The sequence below is a fragment of the Plectropomus leopardus genome, chromosome 10 (assembly GCF_026936395.1).
Source record: "Plectropomus leopardus strain MGB_pleo_1.0 chromosome 10, ASM2693639v1, whole genome shotgun sequence".
Taxonomy (NCBI): domain Eukaryota; kingdom Metazoa; phylum Chordata; class Actinopteri; order Perciformes; family Serranidae; genus Plectropomus; species Plectropomus leopardus.
Window position 1 is genome coordinate 954,374 of NC_142185.1, and position 14,796 is coordinate 969,169.

At 38.8% G+C, this 14,796-nt stretch overlaps 1 protein-coding gene and 1 non-coding gene across 4 annotated transcripts in view; one reads left to right on the forward strand and one right to left on the reverse strand.

Annotated features, from left to right (window-relative positions):
• The window catches only part of nmi (N-myc (and STAT) interactor), a 56,758-nt gene that overhangs the window by 40,333 nt on the left and 1,629 nt on the right, over window positions 1-14,796 (reverse strand). For all 3 annotated transcript variants that reach the window (XM_088082825.1, XM_088082824.1, XM_088082826.1), the window contains exons 4-7: window positions 5,278-5,436; window positions 5,067-5,183; window positions 4,680-4,842; window positions 609-715 (exon numbers count right to left, since the gene is read on the reverse strand). In XM_088082825.1, coding sequence (XP_087938951.1) covers window positions 609-715; window positions 4,680-4,842; window positions 5,067-5,183; window positions 5,278-5,436 — 546 coding nt within the window. The remainder of the gene's footprint in view (window positions 1-608; window positions 716-4,679; window positions 4,843-5,066; window positions 5,184-5,277; window positions 5,437-14,796) is intronic.
• On the forward strand, window positions 8,546-8,651 carry LOC121949647 (U6 spliceosomal RNA). The gene has a single exon (XR_006106270.1). It is a non-coding gene; the product is annotated as a U6 spliceosomal RNA (small nuclear RNA).

Consider the following 14,796-nt stretch of genomic DNA (forward strand, 5'->3'; position numbering starts at 1 on the left):
TCAGTAGTTTAGCTTAGCCTTGCATCTGTGATAGCCATGTGGTACTGTCACTACCTGGGGCTCGCGATTACGGAGCCTGGGTCTGAACTGCACTACGCTAATCCTGTTGCATTTAATAATTTCACACCTATCGTTATTGTAATATGACATGCGTCTGTTTCCATTATTGCTGGGCCTTTCTACCCCTCTCCTCCCCTTTCTCTTTCTCTTTCTTTTATGCGATGATTGTATTTCATTTGTTATTTACAACATCTATTGCACATCTGTCCGCACTGGAAGAGGGATCCCTCATCATCCTCTACCACTCTTCCTGGGGTTTCTTCCTTTTTTTCTCCCGTTTCAGGGGTTCTTTTTTTGGGAGTTTTTCCTTGGGTAATGTGAGGGTCTAAGGGCAGAGGGATGTCATACACTGTAAAGCCCTCTAAAAACAATCTTTTGTTATAATGGGCTCTATAAATTAAATTGACTTGACTTGACTTGACTTGCCAGCTGGTATTTAGCAGTCCAGAGGCAGTTGGCTGCTGAATGAGAAATGCCAAATATATATATATCCTGGGGACTGTTGTTGACAAGGTCTGAAATTATTTAACGACTATATCAACATGTACCTCAAACTTAACAGCAGGATCCAGGGTTACTCTTTTTGGTCTCACATCCAAACTGGTGTTCTCACAGGACACAGAGCACTTGGCAATCTTCAGGATCTGCAAGGCCACTGGAGGACAGAGAATACGACAGACATGGTTTTAACAGTTTTCATCATCTTATTTCTGTGAGACATTTTTGTAAATGTGTTCTGAATTGATGAATTGCTCACATTGAATCCTGACTTTCACTAATCAAGGGGAATGTGTAAAATGTTAGATCAAGTAATAATCAACAGTTTCTGTCAAATAGCTAACAGGTGCAGTTATGTCTCAGGGCTGTTCCCTGCTCAAGAATGATGTTTCTCTGACGGCTGAGGCAGAAGCTAACATTGCCCTGGTTCCCTCATCAACAAGCCTATGGGATATATGGATCACTGAAGAAAATAAACCCTGTGAAAAACATTTACGATACACATTTTATTCAGCAAGATAATCTTCACAAATGAACATCAATTTCAATTTTTTGAAGCCTAAATGCCATCACTAGAGGCTAAAATCTAAATTTAGGCTATAAAACTAACTACACTACTATTGTGTCACCACTGCTACAAGCCTGAGAAGCCGTGTTAGTTACAATGAGTGATGACATTCTGTAGTCTTGTTTAGTCACTTGTATCATAGAGAAAGCGGTGAAGCTGTGTCTGTGCACATATTAAGACCACAATACATCAGTGTTGGACCGTCAGTGAGTGTGTGCAAATGTAACGGCAGTCAAAAACAGCCGATTGGCTGATTGTCACTTTAAAACACATTGCTGCTAACTTTGGTGGAGGCATTACAATTTCACAGTTAGTGTCCACTATTAACTCGTTGAATCACCAGCCAAGCATATCTTTTACCAAAAAAAAAAATAATAAATCGCCTTTTTTTCTCACATATACATTTATTTCAATAAATTTAATTGAGATAATACGCAAACTTAGAGAAGAGACCAGAGCGAAATCTGAAGTAAAAGTATTAAATATTATGAACAGCTCGTCACCACAGCCTCTGTGTGTGAGTTCCCTCTGGCAAGCTGTGATGCAGGCCATGTGTCTAGGGCTTTTATTGTGAAAGGTAAGAATGGAAGAAGTGCAGCTACCACTGTGAGAGGCAGAAAGAGTTTGCTGTGTTGGTTCAAACAACAGGGCCTCCCTCTTAATATCTCATAAGTATGCACACAGCATTAACTCCCAGCATGCCAGCGGCTGGTGATAGTTTAGTGATCAGCTGGTGTCTTGTGACGTAAGCAGAGCCGCAGAACGAGTAGCGCTCGAGACGGCTTCACCGCACCACAGAGATGAGTGTGAGTGACGCAGGGGCACAGGGCAACAGAGCCGTGCGCCCCTAAAAACACACTGGACACTCTCAGCAGAGTTTAATACGTGGCTATTTTGTCACAAACATTTACCAGCCAGCGTGGCTAATGACCTCCAGAGATTTTATGACATTTGGCGCTCGGCAGTAGTTAATTTTGGACCCCGGCAACAGTTTCAAAGCACGGTGATCCCACACGGTTATCATGATAATTAAAATTTGAATGATATTACTAACCATCATAGAATTTCACTGCGATTATTGTGATACTGGAAACCGCTACATCCCTAGTGCGTATACATGGTCTGAGGCAGTTATAAATTTGTGAAGTATGAATAAATTCAGGTAAGAAAATATTGATGAATCACAGATTTGTACATAAAATGTGAGTATGCACAGCTTGAGTAAAGATTTGTGCGTATGCAGTGTTTGTGAATGAGGCTCAATGAGTCTGTAATTAGTTAGGATTTGTCTTTCTTCTACGAGATGTTTGATTTGGGTTAGAGACTGGGCCAATTTAAATTCTCTGTCTAGTAAATTGCAGCATTCTAATTTTTGTATTAATTGGATTTCTGATTGCCATTGATTGATATAGGCCAAGGGTGGGCAATTATTTTTTCCATGGGGCCACATAAGAAACAGAAAATATTGTGGAGGGCCGGGCCAAAAGGCTGAACTCAATTCTGCATAATATTAATTGTATTTCTTTATAAAAAGCAGTAAATAGCATTGTTTTGACAAGCTGGCAAGAGTATATGTTAAAGTTAAGCAATGAAAAAGTGAGGTTGCCTTACAAAAAAATGTAATTTATTCACTCAAATTTCTCAAAACAATGGTAGACAAAATGTTAACATTTTTTACTATTTGTGACTCATATTAGTGAACATTTTCAGACACATTCACTCCACTTCACAAGGTTCTGAGCATTTTAAAGACATCACAATATTGTCTTTGTGCGCCAAACATTAAGCAAGATACAACATATTGAACTGTCACTGAACTGAACTGTGATTTTGAGAGGCTTCCAGATAAAGTGTCCCAGTTCATAATAACATAATAATAACATAATAACATGGTTAATTTTTAGCACTGATTTGCACAACACATGTTGGTGTATAATACAATGTAAAAATCCCAATTTCTGATCTGGGTCAATTTCAGTCATTTTATCCTGCATACGTTTTAAAAGTCCGACATTTTTTCCTGTAAGATTTGGACAACCATCTGTGGTGACACCTGCCAGTCTGTCCCATTTCAGTCCCAACATCTCCATACACACATTTACCTCTGTGAAGAGATCGCTCCCTGTCGTCGTCCCTTTTAACAACCGCATTGCTGCCAGTTCCTCCGTAATCTTGAAGTCCGGCGATATCCCACGGACAAATATGAGTAGCTGGGCTGTGTCGCGGACATCACAGCTCTCGTCCAAAGCCAAGGAGAAAAAGTCAAAACTTGGCACTTCACATTGCAGCTGTAGCTCCAGATTCCCTGCAGTGTCCTTGATCATTCTCGTCACAGTTCGCCTGGACAGTGGGACTTGCTCAAATGCTGCTTTTTTTCAGGGCATATTAGTGCTGCAGAGTCTACCAAGCACTCTTTCACAAACTCCCCCTCCGAGAATGGCTTGCTGTTATTGGCTATTTTGTGGGATATCACAAAGCTGGTCTTGGTTGCTGCATCCCTGGATGTATGAAGCTTGGTAAAAAAACCTTGCTGTGTTTGCAGCTTAGCTAGCAAAGCTTCCGATGTTCGCGCTCTTTCAGCATCAGTCAAGTTTTTATATTTCTCTGCATGTTTCGTCTGGTAATGCCGACTCAAATTGTAGTCCTTAAACACGGCGATCTGCTCCCCGCAAACTAAACACACGGCTTTACCTCCAACTTCAGTAAATAAATACTTAGCAGTCCAATTTTTGTTGAAAATCCTACATTCGGCATCTACCTTTCTTTTTTTAGCCTGAGCAGAATTCAATCACGCGCATGTCTTGATATATGTATTACGTCATTATGTACGTGAATAAAAAAAAAACAACTTCAGAATAAAAGCAGTGCAGCTTTAGTCCATGAATGAGGTGAAATTAGAAAGTATGTTTATTTTGTAATTTCCAATTAACCTTACACAGGCGGTCAGAGTCAACCAAAGGTATGTGGCCTGGGCTATTTTCATTTTTAATGTTTTTGAACTGTTTTAATTGTGGGATGAGAATCATTTCCATGTTATCATTTTGACTTAAATAGGCTGAATGTTAGTATGAGTCTGGATCTGACTAATAAATTATTTAAAAATGTGATTGTCCTCTCTTTTACTTTAATTAAGAGGGGGGAAAGTTCTGCTCTGCAACAACGATTTGGACAGTTTCGGTGGAATCTGAAAATATTTTTCCAGAATTCAAGATGTATTTTTCATTTGTTCTCCTTTAATTAATGGGCCCCAAAATTCACTTCCATATAGAAGAATCAGCTCAATAGACAAGTTTTAGCTGGTTGCAATCGCCAATTCATGGGTAGATGCCACCAAATCCCCTTAGATTTTAAATACCACAACCATCACCAATAGTGAGCTTGGGTGGTATGCGATATTTCATACCTTCCTACCTTCCTGCTGTGCACTACATACAATAGATAGAATATTTAATATTAAACATTTCAAAAACAAAAGTTAGAAAAAAAATGAAGAACTGAGCTACTTATCATATCACAGAGTATCACACAGAAGAGGAGATAAAGTTGTATGTACCTTTTTCTTCCTCAAAGGTGATCAGTGCCTGTCCTCCCTGCAGGAGCACTGTGGGTCTCTGGCTAATGGCAAACACTGCTCTGATTGGCTGGCTGTCATCATCCCTCTCCTCTTTACTCTGAGCCCTGAACTTTACCTCAGTGTCTGGAATCTGGGCGCAGATCTGGAGAGGTGGAGGAATACAATTAACTGAGTAAGAGAACAACTATTTTATCTTATACTTTGAAATTGTAATTGTTCTTGTTATGGTTTCCTTGATGGATATGTCCATGTACTGATATATTATTAGGATGTTTAGCTACTAATCCATGCTCTGGAATTGATACAGTCACAGGTTGTTAGTTGTTAGGTAGTTTGGGCTGGTTTGAAGAATTTCTTCATTCCTACCTTGAATTTCTGCTTTAGTTTGGTGGACTCTGCCCCACTGGCCTCCAGTTCAGCTCCACATCTCTTGAGTTTGTCCAGCAAATCCTGTCTGTATTTACCAAGCTTCAAGATCTCATCCTGTGTGAAACAATAAAGTGACAAAAGGTTGAGTTTTGTTATTCTTTTTTTCCCCCAGCAGATGTTACACAGATGACTGTGAGTGAAAGTGTACCTTCACTGTGTTCATGCTTTGAGTAAATTCCTCCTGACACGCCTCCTGTTGTTTAAGCAAAGCCAACATGTCCTGCTGGGCCATGGTCTTAGCTTCATCGTCTTCCAGTTTTTCCAGTATCAGCCTGGCTTTCACATCGTCAGCTTTCTCTGCTTGAGACTTTAAGACACAGCCATGAAAGTTCACAGAGACTATAAGAAGACCTGTGAACAGTTTGATTTAGTATCTACTTAAAGGTTTAATTAAACCATACATAAATGACTTAAGTTTTAGGACATTACAATAAAAGTAAATTCTACTGATTTTTAGACAAAGTTGAATGTGTGAATAACTTTTAGTTTAATGGCCTTAAAAGGCTAAGTTTTGGTCTTGACCACACCTCTTTACCCATGTTGAGTTGTAAAGGAAACCCAGTTTAAAATTTTATTGAGTGTAGCTGCGTCTTTTAACAGCATACAGCAACAGTTATCTGTTAGCACATGCTGCGGTTATTGTTTCAAGTGGATTCGAGGGATTGTTGGTAAGGTGTTTTAACCTTGAGAGCAGTGGAAACCTTGTTTTTACGTTTGCCAGTTCAACAGATGGTTTTACTTGTTAACTAACCGTTAGCTTGCTAACTACCTTTCTCATTGGAGGAGGGACTGTTCACTGAAGTTCACCGGTCATGTTACGGCGCTGCTTTGATCACAGGAGTGGCGGCTTGTGAGCAGTAAAAAACGTGTCTCAGCTATTTAGACGGGTTAATACACCCCATTAGCTACCTGCTATCTAGCTGCTTTTGTAACTGTTGTGCAGCGGACACCGTTTCACATTGAACACCCAAACCAGCAACATCTGGTGAGTACCGTTAAAATATCGATAGCAAACACATATTTTAAAAAATGCTTGTGATTTAAACAGATTCAGTAATGGTTAATTAACTAAAAACTTAGGTAGTTTTAGTGCATGGGACAAAATATTGACATTGTAAGGCAAAATGTTCAGGTGCTTCCACCATATTGGCTTTCATAACGTAAATTTGCTTGATTTTGGCTAAAGGGGAAATTGTAAACACAGCAACAAAGCATAACATTACAGTTTTAAAGTTAAAAGTCTCAAACTGTAGATAAAATACAATGCTTTGGAAGTGTAAGTACTGTCCTATTAGCTGTGAAAAGAGAACACAGCAATTTAAACATTATAGGATAAAAATTGGGAGACAGCCATTTCCCTGTTTACATCAGGAATGTCTGTGTACATTTAAATCACTAGATGCACTAAAAGTGCAGTTATCCCGCATTCACACCAAAACTCTGGATCAGCAGTCAAGTGCAGATGTACAAGTTAGATTCAGCTGTCTGTCATGTGGGTTTGCTGAGTATTATATGTCATGTAAGGAGCATGTCCTTTAACTAGGAATCACGAGCACTTTCAAGTTGTTAGCGGGTTCCCTTCCTGACATCTTGTATGATATCCTGGAAGGCATTGTTCCAACTGAGTTGTCCCTGTGTCTTACAGACCTGATAGGTAAGGGGTATTTCCCACTTGATATGCTGAATCAGGCCATCAGGTACTTTAACTACACATTTACTGACAAAACTAACCAACCTCAGATCATTGGAATGGGATTTTCCTCAAAAGAGCCATCTGTGGAAATGCACATGAGAACTGGTGTCTCTTAAGGCTCCTGCCACTTCTCATTGGTCACTGTGTCCCTGTGGGTAACAACACTTGGGAAATTCTTATGCTTCTCAAAGACATTGTTGAGCTCACTGTGGCACCAAGACATACTGAAGAGACGTGCATTTCCTGGAGTGTAAGATAGCAGAGCACAGACGCTTGCTGCAGTCAACATTTACAGATTTTCGTTTAAAGCCAAAGCATCATTTTGTGCAACATTACTCTCAGCTTGTGAGGAAATTTGGTCCCCTGTCTGAAGTCTGGACAATGCACTTTGAGGGGAAGCATAAGTTCTTTAAACAGGCAATTCGCAATGCATAAAACTTTAAAAATGTTGCCATGACACTTGCCACCAAACACAAGAAAGCAATCAGTTAGCATCTTGACTGTAGCTCATTTTTCAGGCCATCGGTTGAGATAACAAAGGTTACCTCAGTTTTGCTCGCCTCTTTCTGTTTGAAAGTTCAGACAGTAATTGCTCAAAACATGACAACACCTGAGTCAGTGCTTGATGTGTCATCTGTCTGTGTGGATGGAATTAAGTATCATCCAGTCATGATACTCTCTACTGGCTTATGCTCAGGTCTCCATGGATTTGCCCAGATTGAAAAGATGGTTGCAGCTAATGCAAAAAATTGTGTTTGTCTGCAACAAAATGACAGCATGGTAGTGTGAGCATTTAAGATCTTACCAACTTCACTGTAATTATGTCACCTCTATGTATGTGGTTAAGATGCCAGAGTTAAATGATGTCCTCTCACTATCAGCATACAGGGCACAAGAAGAACTCATGGTGACACAGAAACAATTTGTTATTTGCTAAATACCTGTCCATCATTTTTCCCCAGATGGCTGTCCAACAGAAATTAACCGTGAGGGTTATTACCTCTGAAGGAGATATAATAAAGTTGACAATGACAACATCACCAGACACACTTGAAGATTTGATTGGCTGGCTCCGAGGCACTCTCCAAACCGACTACAACTTTGCCTTACAATACCAAGATCCCGAATTTAACAATGAAATGTGTAAGGCTGTATCTAAAGGATGCAACCTGTCTCAAAGTGACAAAAGAGCTGAAACGTGACATCTTGGACAAATTGGCCAAGACCATGTATGCATTTAAAGCATACCCAACAAAGGAAGATTTTGAAGCTGTTGCAAAAGCCTTAGTAAAAACACACCCGTGTCTTAAAGAATCAGGGTCATCCTCTGGCTGAGATGGATGGAAGAACAGCCTGAAGTTCAAGATGGGTAATTATAGAACCAAAATGCGCCTGTTTGGTCTACTTGATGTCACTGTCAATGCTAGTAAATGTGGAAGGTAAAATACAAATGGAGACCCTCCCAACAAAGACATCAAGAGGCCAAGGAAAGGGGAAATAAATTTCCTGCCAGATTATCCAGAAGGGATGGATGACCATAACCTTGAAGGAGCTTGTCAGGTCCTGGTCAATGAAATGATGAAGACCAAGCCAAATGGATCCCTTGTTAAGGAAGAAATGGATGTGACATTTGCTCTTCACAGAAAAGAAGTTGTCAAAGACAATCCTGACATCAGCCAGATGGTACAGCAATGGCCAGCTCTTTTCATAGAGAGTCAGGTTTGTGCTTCCTCAGGCAGCACATGTGAAAAATTGGAAACAATACAGAGAAGTTTAGCATGGCCCTTGCGAAAGGATGACACAATAACTGTGAAGCATTTCCACTTTGTGGGGCGGCTGTGGCTCAGAGGTAGAGTGGGTTGTCCTCTAATCAGAAGGTCAGCAGTTCAATCCCCAGTTCCCTCTTTGGGCAAGATACATATATATATATATAAACCCCAAAAAGATATATAAACCCCAAATTGCTCCTGATGCTGCATCATCGGTGTGTGCGTGTGTGTGAATGATTACTGAGTAGCAGGTGACACCTTGTACAGTAGCCTCAGCCACCAGCATGTGAATGTGTGTGTGAATGGGTGAATATGACATGTAGTGTTAAAGCACTTTGAGTGGTCAATAAGACTAGAAAAGCACTATACAAGTAGATGAGGCAATTTAAGCTTGGGTTTATACATTGTTTGCTATGTTTCACATTTCAGATTTATTATGAGTTCAGCCAAGTGGTGGGAAAAAATCTCAGAAAAAACTTCTTTGATATGCTTGACCATTTCTCTCCAAGGCTGATGGACCTGTTTAGGAAGAAGAGAGGCCTTACTGGACAGCTGTTGGCTAAGATTTTAAGTCAAACAAAGGTGAGTTTAGGTGTCTACATCAGTCTTCTCCCCTTCGTCATACAATCTAAGTTTCTCTCCTTCCCCTTCATCTTTTCTTTCTGTTTCCTTTCCTCTTTTCTCTCCTTTGCTCTTCTCTGCCCTTTCCTCTTTTCTTTTTAGTGCTTTACCATTTCCTCATCATCTTCTAATCTCCACATTTCCTTACCTATCATCTCTTGTCTTCTTTTTCACCTCTATTTTTATGTCTTTTATGCTTTGCTCTCTTTTTCTTGTTCTATCTGTCCTTTACCTTCATTTTCTTCCCTTCTATCACCTCTCCATTCTCTATTGTCATTTCTCTCTGTCTCATCTCCTGTCTCATTTACTCATCTTTTGACCTCTCATCTCTCCATTTGCTTCATGTAATTTTCTTTTGTCCTTTCTTAGCCTTTCTTGTACTTTACAGTCTTGCAAATTTGCAATTTTTGTCATAATACATTCTGGGCAAGTTCTAGAATGTATCTGATGAATGCATGTAAGTATCATTAGTAAACTGTGTGTTTTGCATGCCCACTATCATCTAGACCACTGAGCCGACAGACATCAGGTGCCTTTGTCTCCGAGGACTACCAGTCATCTTGGGAGATGATCTTTTTGCATTCTTCAGGACCTGCTCCGTAAGTAAATTTATTGTTGAAATTGTTGCAGCTGCATGTTTTTATTAATCTATTTGTTTCTATTTTGATTTTGAACCATTAATGAAAATCATTTGCTTCTAATTTGTTCAGTATTTCGCAGACTTGGACTTCTATTTTTTGCCGAAATCAATTTATATTAAAAACAATCTGCATTATTGATAAATAGCATGCCATGAACTTAAAATACTTACAAATGAAACAAAACACTTGTGGACAGACCACATATCCTGTGTGGGTGGTGTGTCTTGCTTTTCATTTTGGTGGCCATTTAAACACATTAGAGCAGCCACACAGCCATGAGCTCACTCTCTCTCTCTCTCTCCCTCCCTCCCTCTCTCTGTCTCTCCCTCCCTCTCTCTCTCTGTGTCTCTCCCGCTCTCTCTCTGTGTCTCTCCCTCTCTCTCTCTGTCTCTCCCTCTCTCTCTCTGTGTCTCTCCCTCTCTCTCTCTCTGTCTCTCTCTCTCTCTCTTTCTCTCTCTCTCTCCATCCTTTGCTGAGGGAAAAAGATCACGTCATCATTTTTATTGATAACTGTCAAAGGCAAACTCCATGTTAAGAGATGGGGCTGGCAGTAGGACCGCTGCAACAGCGACACTGTATAAACACTTAGCTGCAGCAGTTCAGTAGCTTTCATGCATGCATTATATGTTACCCGATTGTTGGACTAGTGCTTAGTGTTTGAGATTTAAGAACAGCACTGCCATCATTGGATCTTCACATTACATTAGGTACATTACATTGGTTGCAAAACTATGCATAGAATATTGTTTGATAACCTGAGCAGTTAAGGAGAGTTTATCTACTTTCAGTCCCACTCATGATAAAAAGATGTGAATTGCTGTCCACAGAAACTCACTTATTAGCCTGCCTTTACTAAAGTAAAAAAAATAGTCTGGCAAATGTAAAGTGCACTCAAAGCTCTTGTTTTAGTTTGGGAACTAGCATTAAGGTAACTTTGTGAATTTTAGGTTAAAGATTTAGGCAACTGTACTGGGAGTAATATGATTCACAGAAACGTTTCTGTGAGCATTTTTTCACATATTTTCAGCAACACTGGTACCGAAAGTGAGTAAACTATCCTTTGCTCTCAAACTACCTTAACATATTTTGTGCAATTTTGCAATCAGTATTTGTAATAAACAGATCCAAATATGGCAGTTAATCTAACAACAGTATTTACTCTCCTTTCAAAAATTGCGTTTAGTGTACAATTTATTTTCTATGAGGCTTTTCTTTCTAAATATCTAAAGGTAACTTTTGTGGACAACACAATATTATCTAACTGGCATGATTTTGCCCTCTCCTTGTCAATCTGTTTCTCTGTCAGCATGCAGCTGACAAGGAGCCATGCAGTCAGTCATCAGTCTACATCGGGAATCCTCTGTATTGATGAAGAAAACCCACACCTGAACCCATCCAAAGTGACGATTGTTTGGGAAGGGAATTTGGTGACGGATGAGCTGGCCAACCTTCCTCAGGCCTGCTGTGTCCTGTTGGGACTGATTTACGCCCTGCACCTGGACTATCCCAAGTACATGAAAAACACTTTCCTCTTTGTCCAGTACGTGATGCTCAAACTGGGTAAAAGTGAGCTGGCACCAAAAATTCAGACTTTGAAAAATCAGCTTGCAGTGTAAAACGGGATTCGGAGTAGTTATGCACCTGATCTACACATCAGGTGCTTAGTTTTTAATGTTGCTCTTTTAGAAAAAAACATATTTGCTGTTTGTGCACTGTTTGCACTTTATATAGTTCATTCTGATCGATAATAGCCCTGTGCAATAAAGCCATTGCCTCGATTCTATATCAAATCAGCTTGGTATATTTCAGTACAGTTTTCATTACAATACCAACTGAAAGTCCAACATTTACAAAGACATCTGTCTTTTAGACTTGTTAGCTGTAGAATAAGAGGGGGAGCTCCTATAGTTGTGAGTGAGATAATTAATTACAATTAGTTAGTTAATTAAGATTTTATTTTCCAACCATGTTTCCATACACAGATGGATAAGCAGATCTTGTCAGTACAGGGGTGTGAAAAAGTAATATTTGTCAGAAATCGTCTCAGGCTACTAAAAAAAGTCAGCGGTTTTTGTAGCTTATTCTTAGGACTGTGAAAAAAGATTCCCATTGTTTAAGTAAAATCTTGATTAATAAGATTATATTTTTACCCAGTCTTAGCATTAAGACCGGTAAACCCCATACTATCAGTATTGTGAACTTAAGTTATGGTTTAGAATTTATCTGCTTCCGTTTGAAGCTGATAGTTCAAACTTTTAGAGTGATATTTTCAATTGTAAATTTATCTCAAAACACACAAGTTTTTCCCCTACCTGGAGGACAATCAACCATATATTTTTAATGTGAATTCTTGTGTTTCACATGTTTAAGCATCTGAAGTGCTGTTGTCAAAACAGCTAAAAAAGGAAAATAAATGTTGCTTGCTAAATGTTGCAAGATTTTTCCATGTTTTATGTGAAGTCTCAGAGCATGAAAGGTTGGAAACAGCTGTTCAAATAATTAGAAATGAAAACTTGCAGAACGTTTTAATATAAGGAAATGGGTTCCTTGATTTTCACGTTATTTTCTTAAAGGTAAATAAAGCACACAAAAAATGTCACTTTTATTGCTTTTCTTGTTGGTTTAAACTTTTTAAGTGTAACATCTTTAAAACAGAAAAAAATGTACACACTTTGAAAATATGAAGTGACATTACTGGAGAAAGAAATTAATATTACAGAAGATTTTGAATTAAATCAACTTGAAATTTAGTTCAATTAACTTAAGATATTAAGAGTAATAAGGCCTGACTTGGACCGGGAGTTGTTCCTCTACCAAGTCTTCTTCTGTCTAGTGTCTGATGCAGGAGAGAGAAGTGGATGAGATGTGATTTTGACTCTGATGCAAGTTCAAATTAAAGCTGCAAGCAGCAATGAATGGGTCTTCGCACCCCCACCAATGTCGGGGTACTGGTGGGACTCAAGCTAAAGCAGTTGTTCATTTCTTCAAAGTCGGATAATATATGCAAAGAGTTTGGACACTGGAGTGCGCTATTTCACATGGTGTAGTACTTCCAGCGGCCACTAGGTGACAGTGGAGGAAAGACAAATTCCATGTTGTCTTTGTGTACATAATTTGTTGACCAAACCATGTAAATATCATGTAAATCCAATCATAATTGTCCCTCATGGCTTATGTCCTGTTGCCAGTAGGTGGCGTTAGTACAACTAGTGACAATGATTATACAGATCTGTTCAGGGCGGGACCCTTAGCAAATTTATTAAGTTTTAGGCAGACCCAACAATGTACACCAAAGTTACAACATTTTGCTGTTGTAAGGCCAAAACACTGAAATTGTTCGCCACTTAACGGGAAAACCATAAAAGTTTTGCGCGGACCTGTGATAAATTTCCATCCGCCAGGCCAGACGAGCGTACAAACTTTCATGAGTTTTTGAGCATGTTTAGAGCTCAAAAAAAAACATGATTCTTTTAGTAAAAAAATAAAAATAAAAAATATTTCCTTGCATTCCAAGAGGGTCCTTGCACCAGTTGGTTCTCGGGCCCTAAAAATAGGAACTGAACGATGCCATCAGCAGCAACATCACCAGGCAACCGGATGGAATCTTCATAGTAGCTGCTGATTCTGATCAACTCAACTTTCAATTCAAAGATGTAGCAGGGTCAAGGGACAAATGTAATTTCGTTAGCAGGTAGATTGAATTACCAATCAATCTACCTGCTACCTTCTGCATTGATTAACATTAATTAATGGACTAATAACCATTAACTGACAGTTAACTAATGTGTTCATGTTAATAGAAATGTTAATTCATACATTTATTTAATAGTTTAATGGAATTACATTTTTTAAACTTTGTTTGCGACGCAAACATGCTGGCTGGCAGGTTTGCTTCCTCTGAGCCTGAGAATGATGACCGTTGAGCGAGGAGCAGGGAGGAGAGTAACGGCGGCTCCTTTTTCTGAATCAAGCCATGGACGTTGAGGTACAAATGATTCGAATGCTGAAGCATCAGGAGATGGGGCTTGGACTCCCTTTGGAGATCCTTTTTTTCCCTGAGGAATATCTATATGAAAGATACCATTTCTCTTCAAAGTCTATCATTTATCTGAAAAATCTTCTTTGTCAACATATATCAAATATTACATATCGTGGATTTGCATTATCATAAGAGGATATGCAAATTATATTACAGTATATAAACACTATTAATATACAGTATAAAAATGTTTCTATCTTTTCTGTATAGTAGACATGACGCAGTTAGCATTTTTCTATTGACAATAATTTTATAAAACGACTATGGTCACTGGTGAAATGATGTTTAGAATTCCAAAGTGATTTTTTTCCATTGACTATCTGAAGACATTTATTGAACATTCATATTCAGGCCATAATTTAACTGGCTTTGCAATAGTGACATTTTCATCCTCTGAAACATGCAATACTAGTCTTCAATCATTTTGGAAAACTACACGGTCAATTTTCAATTCAGAGCATTATAATTTCAGGACTCATATCAGTTTCAAATCCCACATGCGCATAACCAGCGAATTCTCTGATCCTCAACACCATGGCCTCTTTACGACACCGTTGTTGTCTTTGTCAGAATTTGTAAATACCTGTATTTGTGTATGCGAATGAGGCTACAGCGTGAAGCATTATTTCTTTATTTGACATTGACAACTTCTCTCGTCATCATGTCCTGAAGCATCTTGTTGGCAGCTGACAGCATGTAAAACTAATTATTTATGACATATTAAGAAACATTACATGTGTTAAAATCCTGCCTTTGTCTAATAGCTTTGAGGAAATGTCTATACTATTCAATATCTCTCTCTTTCTACCTACAAATGAACAAATCAGCAAAATGATAACATTTGTGATTTTTTGACTAGTAGATGTTGTGATTCATTTTAGGTGGTTGAGAAGAGAGTGAAAAG